Source organism: Sapajus apella, unplaced genomic scaffold (genome assembly GCF_009761245.1).
Source record: "Sapajus apella isolate SASKATOON/1434 unplaced genomic scaffold, GSC_monkey_1.0 scaffold36, whole genome shotgun sequence".
NCBI lineage: Eukaryota > Metazoa > Chordata > Mammalia > Primates > Cebidae > Sapajus > Sapajus apella.
Genome location: NW_022436976.1, coordinates 15,100,186 through 15,108,382, shown reverse-complemented (window position 1 = coordinate 15,108,382; position 8,197 = coordinate 15,100,186). Strand labels below are relative to the sequence as shown.

Here is an 8,197-nt window from a genome sequence, read left to right as displayed (position 1 = left end):
AAAAAAAAAAAAAAAAAAAAAAAAATTCTCCTTTTTGATATGATCACATGTTGAATTTATTTTATTTAATGTTTTTATAACTGAATTAATAAAGTGCCCAGTAAATAGTACAAATCAATAAGTATTGTCTGAATGAAAATAAATTGAAATTAAGATTAGTTTCAAATATAGTCTTTCTTGAAAGAGTGAGTTTGGCCATCCTAAATTACAGTTTTCAAGATTGATCTACTTTCTTTCTGAGGTCACCATACTCATGGTACTAGAATTTATGAGTCTACATAAAAAACACACTATATGATTTCTCTTTGACTTAAAAACAAAATATGCAAACAAAATTATAAATCTGATTAACTGTATGGGTTTTTTATTCAATTGATTTAACTGTGTTTTCTCCTAGGATATAAATCAGGAGACACAGCAAGCTCAAAGATGTGGGACTCAAATGACACTTGTTAAAAATTCAGACACCTGTTTGCCTTTATAGTTATGTTATTTACCACACTTTAATAAAGTGATCATTATTTAGAACTCTTCCTACCTAGTTGGCCACTTATTTACTCCATTCCTCAGCCATAGAAGTAAATACTGCATGTCTAAAATTGATGCTGGTTTTGATAAGCCATAGTGATTACATCAGCCTGAGTTCCAACTCCTGGAGTAAAGAACTGTGACCATGCAGTGACTTGTGGGCAGTTAGGTCCCAACATCAATCTTGTCCTCTCATGCCACTGATTTGGAGCCAAGGTTTGTGCTCCAAGATACCAAACCAGGTGAAAGGAATTACATTTCTATTTTCAAATGCAAGGGATTTAAAAGTATATATGGTGCACAAAAAAGTCAACATATTTAATGCCTAATGCCACTGAACTGTACACATGATGATGGTTAAAACTCTAAATTGTATGTAATATATTAGACCACAAGTAAGAAAAACAAAACAAAACAAAACTGTGTTCATGTGTTTCAAAGGTTTTCCACAATTGCATAATATACATAGTTGGTTATACCTTCTGACAGTGACCAGATCACTCTTTCTGCAACATCTGTTAACCCAGGCTCCCCAGGGCCTAAGTAAGCACCTATTCTTCAGGAATTGGTAAACAGCACTTATTAGCTAAAAGTAGCACAGACAACAAACAAACAAACAAACCTCAAAAATGCCATATAAAGGCAGGTGTTGGACAAGGAGCCTATGAAAACACTCCTTGCTCTGCCGCATTGCTCTAGTATGAGAAACTAGGATACGGAGAAACTCCTACCTCCTATCTCAGGAATAGCCAATCCTGCTTGATTGCAACAAGGATAAGTAAATGCTGACCTGAAGTAGCTGCTGGGCTTCAGGACCCCAGACTGTTGTTCAGGCACTTCCTAGAGGGTCAAGCACCATGCCAAAGGCTGAGGAGGCAACTCGCATCTTTCATTCTTCTGCCTCATCAAGAGTGAATCTAGGCCGGTAGCAGTGGCTCACCCCTGTAATCTCAGCACTTTGGGAGGCCAAGCGGGGCTGATCACAAGGTCAGGAGATCGAGACCATCCTAACACGGTGAAACCCAGTCTCTACTAAAAATACAAAAAATTAGCCAGCTTGCTGGCGCATGCCTGTAATACCAGCTACTCCGGAGGCTGAGGCAGGAGAATTGCTTGAACCCGGGAAGCGGAGGTTGCAGTGAGCCAAGATCGTGCCACTGCACTCCAGCCTGGGTGACAGAGGGAGACTCAGTCTCAAAAAAAAAAAAAAAAGAAAGAAAGAAAGAAAGTGAACCTTGAAGGTGCTCATAGGTCGCGCAGTGTTTTGCAAGCTACAAAAGGGCTGTAACTGTCTGGGGTTGCAGACAGAAAATCGCATTAACATGAGAGAGGTATTTGAAATAAAGGACCTCCCCCGCCACCCACCCACAGTTATCATAGTTATCAGGCTACAATTATCATAGATGTCAGGCTACAGTTATCATAGTCATTCTGCTCTTATTGCACCCAGGACAAACTTCTATCTCTGCATATATGTCATTTTAATGACATATCCTGTCTGCGCCCAGACAATAATGTGAGCAGCCCTGTGATCTCTATGTGTGCATAACCAGTGCCTAACTCGAGTCCTGGCTCTTGGAAGGCGCTCAGCGAGTCGGGGAGTAAGTGAGGAGCTCAACTCTGCAGCTGTACCCAAGACACCGCGGGCAGGAGCAGAGGACACTCCAGCGCTCTGCGGTCGCAAACACACCCCTGCACGTGCTGCCACTTCCAGAACGCTTAGGTTTCCGCTTACTCGCACACGCATCCCGACTTCCCCCAACCCTGGAACTACCTACCAATAGCGGAGACCAGCAGACCGACAGCACGCACATGATCCCCATGAGCTGAATGGCCGTCTCGGTCGTGATGCGGCCCCACTGGGCACTGGACTGCGACGCCGTGGCCTTGGCCCGGCAGCGGGACACCAGGGCCTTAATGGTGGCCAGATTGCAGGCAAAGGTGATTGTCAGCGCCAAGAGCCCCAGGAAGGCAAAGGCAGAGGCGAAGAAAAGGTTGCCCCAGTTATGCGCAGAGCTAGTCCCGTTGCCCCCTCGCCCGGTGCTGATGAAGCACCACGTCCCAGGCCACTGCACCGTGTACTGGCCCACGCCCAGCACCGGCAGCAGGGCGAAGGCGAGCACGGCCAGCCACACACCGAGCAGCACAGCGCGGGTGGCGCGCGTCTTCATGTGGCTCGCGTACCAGTGTGGCGCCCTGATGGCCAGCGCCCGCTCGACGGCCATGGCGCTGGCGATGAACAGCGAAGAGAGCCCGAACACAGTCATGGTCAGCCCGAAGAAAGTGCAGAGCCGCCCCGACGGGTCGAGCTGCTCCCAGCGCTGCTTGGACAGGTACACGACGATGACCACCGGGGTGGTGAGAAGCTGCCCGACCAGGTCGGTGAGCGCGAGCCAGCCGATGCACAGCAGGAAGGACTTCTTGCGCTTGCTCTCCCGGCGCCGGTAGCTGCGCGACACTAGCAGCATGGCCAGCGCGTTGCCCACGAAACCGGTGAGCAGCATGGTGATGGGGAAGGCCACGGACACCGATCCGCAATCCTCGCCGGACCCTGGAGGGCGCGTGAGGTTGCCCCGCGCCTCGGCGGAGCGCTCGGGCGCCCACATGCCAGTGTAGGAGTGGTTGAGGCGGGTGCAGAAGGGGGCACCCCCTCCGTAGCCCCGGGTCTCCTTCATGTTGGCTTCGAGGTGAGGAGGGGATGGCATCCAGAAAGCCGCAGCGGGACGGGGCAGGAGCTGCGCGGGCGGCGGCGGAGGTCGGCTGCTACCGCGGCTGGGGCTGGGCTGCCCTCCATGGTGTGGGGGCGCAGCGGCCGCACTACTCCGCTACTGAGGCCGCGGTCGCGGCGGCGCCAGGGCTCGCTGGCCCCGGAGGCAGCCGCGCCTTCCTCTCCGAGAAACCTCTGGCTCCGAGGCGCGCAGAGGTGCCCGGTCCCCTCTATAAGGCCGAGGGGGCGGGGCGCCCGTGGGTGTGGACAGAACCGAGGTGGGAGGAGGGTGCAAAGCAACTGAGTGCCTCTCTTGGCTGTTGCCTAGCCTGAACGCCTGGGTTGAGAAAACCCCCAGCCGGGCTCCTCTGAAATGCCCTGCTCCTGGCCGGACGCGGAGCGCACTAGGCGGCTCCTCCAGTTCTCCGCCAAAGTGTCGGGGGGCGGCAAGCAGCTAGTAAGTCTCACTGGGCTTGGGGACCCCAGGCAAGCTGCCGAGGCGCACCTGAGCGCTCGCCCTCCTGCGTCTTCGACCACAAACACTCCTACAGGGACCGGATCCTTCTCTCGAAGTCCTTTAGTAACTCTTGGTAAAGTGTAAACCGCCTGTCCTTAAGCAATCCACACAAGCCTTTGCATAGGTGATCGTTAACTTTTCTCTTTTCTGCTTTGGGACTCTGCTTGAGTGATTATAAAACGGCCAAGCTGTCCTGTCCCCTGGGGTGCCGCTAAAAACTATAAAATTACTAGAGAATGCCTGTAGACTTAAGGGAATAGACACAGGGAAACACGTTGGATGGTTGAATTCCGGGCCCAAGAAATCCCATCTATTACCCCTCGCCTAATCCTGCCCGCTCCCCTCGCCCTCCGACCCTAGCAAATCAGTCAGCTAGGGCCAAAGTGGCTACAGGAGGGTGGCACAATTTGCATACCTGAGGTAGTGAAATCAGCGGCTCCCAGCCTATGGGAGTGAGAAGGGAGCAGAGGAGAAAGGTATTCCTTACAAAGCCTCCAACCATCTTTCTTGTCTTCATACAATAAGAACTAGAAAAATACTTAGATGTTATGAAGGCCTTAATCTATATGGAAACTTTGCCTTTGACATAATAAACATTGAATGAAAAATAGGCATACTTGCATGCCTCATAACATCTTCCAGTAAGCCATATGTTATGTACTTTGCACAAGTATTTTCTTATTTTATCACAGAAATCCTCCAAGGTACTATTGCCATTATTATTAAGTCTTTTTTTTTTTCCTTTTCATGCTGTTCAAGAAATAAAAAGATTTTTAAAAATAATTGCAAAGTTCATTTTTCCTCATATTTATAAGAAATTAGACATAATCATATAGCACTATAAAGACCATTATTCTGATGGACATAGATCAACTTTCAGATCAAGCCCGATCAGTTTTGCCTTTCCTAGCTTAGCTGATGTTCTGTATGGGTGTTCTTTACTTTTAAATTAAACAGAGGTAAGAATGGGATATGTAGGCCAGCGCAGTGGCTCACGCCTGTAATCCCAGCACTTTGGGAGTCCGAGGCAGGCGGATCATGAGGTCAAGAGATGGAGACCATCCTGGCCAACATGGTGAAACCCGGTCTCTACTAAAAGTACAAAAAATTAGCCCGGAGTGGTGGTGAGTGCCTGTAGTCCCAGCTACTCAGGAGGTTGAGGCAGGAGAATTGCTTGAACCTGGCAGGCAGAGCACTGCACTCCAGCCTGGTGCTTGGTGACGCTCTGAGCAAGACTGTCTCAAAAAAAAAAAAAAAAAAAAAAGAATGGGATATGTCCCTCTGCATGCTTTCTTTATGTGCTGTTGTCTTGATTCTGTATAAGAGTTTGAAAAAATATCAGTATAACACTGTATATTTTTTAAAGAAGGAAAAGCAAGAATGCAATTTAAATTCCATTTTAATAGCTCATTAATCACAACATGAATTTCGTTTTGTGTTTTGCTGTCATTTAAAAACTTTTTTGCACTTTTAAGTTTTATTAATTAAAATGTCACATTTATAATGGGAACAAGACGTAGGAAGGGTGAAATGGTTTAACTCTAAAGTCTTCCCCAAACTTTTGTCTTATTATTTTGAATTAATCTCAAACCCATATTTGGGAGAGTATTTTTCTAGACTAATATCATTTGAAAAGTAAAATAATATTTGAGGTTATTCTTAGACAAAGCTTTATCCAAAGCATTTGGATGAAAGTGGCTATCAAGTTTATTCTTTCTGCAGTTAATACAATTCTAGTGTAATTAAATATTTAAAATTTCAGACTATTTCACCATTCACACAGTAAAGGAAGCAAAGCTGATCTTTTCTCGGTTAAATAAAAAACTATTCTCATTTTTATTTACAAATATTTGACTTCTTTGAAACTTTTACTTCTCCCACTGAAATGCTTGCTATAGCCAAATGGACTTGATAAGCATCAGAGCATGTATTAGTAAAGAACTGTTAGCCTCTTACCTCTATACCAATGAACTAAATGTGTTGCATTTCAGGTAATTTGTGTAACATTTCTCTTTTTTCAGCATTTTGCTTCATCCTAAGTTGTCTGCCTTTAGCTATACACCTTGTGAACAAGACGGTCACACTCTGTTGCCCAGGCTTTAGTGCAGTAGCATGATTTTAGCTCATGATAGCTTGAACTGGGCTCAAGTGATTCTCCTACCTCAGCCTTCTGTGTAGCTAGGGCTACAGGCACATGAAACCATGTCTGGCTAATTTTACAATTTTATTTTTTGTAAAGACAGGGTCATGAGGTTCTGTGGAATAACAATGTGAAGCTATCAGTTGGATTCTGGTTGGCACTTTTTGGTCAGTTACTACAGATAGAGTCTGAATTGTGTTGGTCTGAAACAACACCACCCTCTAGTGACATAAAGGCTAATAACATGCTTCATTTTGTTTTAAGAGAATTTCCAAAGGGCCAATGGATGCTTTGCTTAAGGAATCTCTGATTTCTTTCCTAGAGATCTACTTATCAGTACATAACTGTGACACTTTGTTTTCCTTTGAGGTTACAAACTGGCAACTTTGTTTAAGAGTCAACAAACCAGGCCGGGCGCGGTGGCTCACGCCTGTAATCCCAGCACTTTGGGAGGCCGAGGCGGGTGGATCACGAGGTCAAGAGATCAAGACCATCCTGGTCAAAATGGTGAAACCCTGTCTCTACTAAAAATACAAAAAAAAAATTAGCTGAGCATGGTGGCGCATGCCTGTAATCCCAGCTACTCAGGAGGCTGAGGCAGGAGAATTGCCTGAACCCAGGAGGCAGAGGTTGCCGTGAGCCGAGATTGCGCCATTGCACTCCAGCCTGGGTAACAAGAGAGAAACTCCGACTCAAAAAAAAAAAAAAACAAAAAAAAAAAAAAAAAAAAAAAGAGTCAACAAACCAGTAGAGGATTAAATTGAAAGATCAGATATTCAATTAAAAAAAATTTTTTAAGTATATATTCACCTCTTATATTTTCAATGAAATTCCACCCTGGACGTGTTTTAAATTCACAGATTACTTAATTGTACCCCTCTTGTACCTTACAGTGTAAAATGTATAATATATATTAATATTTAAATAGTGACGATGAATTTATTTTGCTATTTACTTCTATTGGACATCTATTTTTAAATCTTAAATATGGGTACAAAACAAGACTAATAGCTAGTCACATGATCAGCCCTTGATTGCCTCACTATGGATGTAAAACATCTGAAAGTCTTTCTCCACGGAGCCAACCAGTAATTTTAGTTTATATTTTAGTAATTCATTCATTCATTAACTATTCATTGAGCACCCAATCTATGTCAGACACTGCTACAGTCATTAGGGATACAAAAGCAATATATAACAGTCTCTACATTTATGGCGTTTATATTTTAGTGCAAAATTATTGATTTTAAGTGCCAAATAACCAAAGAAAAAACACTGATCCCATGGCTTTTGTCTTCTCAGAATGATTGTCATGGAAGTACAATGCAAGGTAGATTTAACATTTAAACATCAATCAATATAATTACTGTATCAACAAAATAAAAGCAATGCTTAGACGTCTTTGCTAAATCAAATATCTGGATATACTCGAGTCTCTTGCTATGATTGCCTTTATCCTGTCTTTTCTTCCTATTCTTTACATGCCTAATAATTTTTGATTGAAAACTGGACATTGTAATGTATTCTAATGACTCTGATTCTGCAGTTTTTTTGTTTCCCCTGAGTACTATTGATTTTATGTTTGTTTGTTCTGTTTGACAGCTAACTTTTCCGGATTCAAACTGCCAATATTGCCTCCCCTGGCACATGCAGCTGTTGATATCTTTGCTTTATTCTCACAGTTTTCCATGGCTGCTCTTTTAGCTTGGCTCCCTATAGACTCATTTCCCTATGCCTCTTAATTTGCTGGTCAGTTAGTGATGGAGATCACCTTCCGTGTAAATTCCTTGATTCTAGGGATTCTCCTCTTATTTCCAGCTGTGCTGACAGCTTAAGGCCATTCACTGACATTTCAAGCTTTGAAGCTTCACCTTTCTGCCACTCAAGCTACATATAGCACAGCTGGTAATACATCCACTTAAGTAAAGCATCGAAGTAGGTGCATTCTTGAATAACTATCTTTAAGACTAGATTTCTATCTGGACTTCTCTCTAGTGAATGGGATTAGCTGCTCTTATAAAAGGGCTTGACAGAGGGAGTTTGGTCTCTTTCTTGTCATCCTGACATGTGAAGACAGGGCAAGAAGGCCTTCACCAGAGACCAGATGATGGCACCTTGCTCCCGGATGTTCCCAACTTCCGAAACTTTGAGAAATAAACTTCTATTCTTTATAAATTACCCAGTCATGGTATTGTTTATAGCAGCACAAAACAAACTAAGGCACTGATGTTTAGATCAATAAAATAATTATAAAGAACATCATATATACACATATGTGTGAGAGAGATACATAGAGCTATGTGTA

General features: G+C 44.1%; 1 protein-coding gene across 1 annotated transcript in view; it reads right to left on the bottom strand.

Annotated features, from left to right (window-relative positions):
* The window catches only part of PTGER3 (prostaglandin E receptor 3), an 82,818-nt gene extending 79,067 nt beyond the window's left edge, over positions 1 to 3,751 (bottom strand). The window contains exon 1 of the mRNA XM_032296593.1: positions 2,307 to 3,751. Within this exon, the coding sequence (XP_032152484.1) occupies positions 2,307 to 3,233 (927 nt within the window). The 5' untranslated portion in view covers positions 3,234 to 3,751. The remainder of the gene's footprint in view (positions 1 to 2,306) is intronic.
* Positions 3,752 to 8,197: the final 4,446 nt, after the last annotated feature.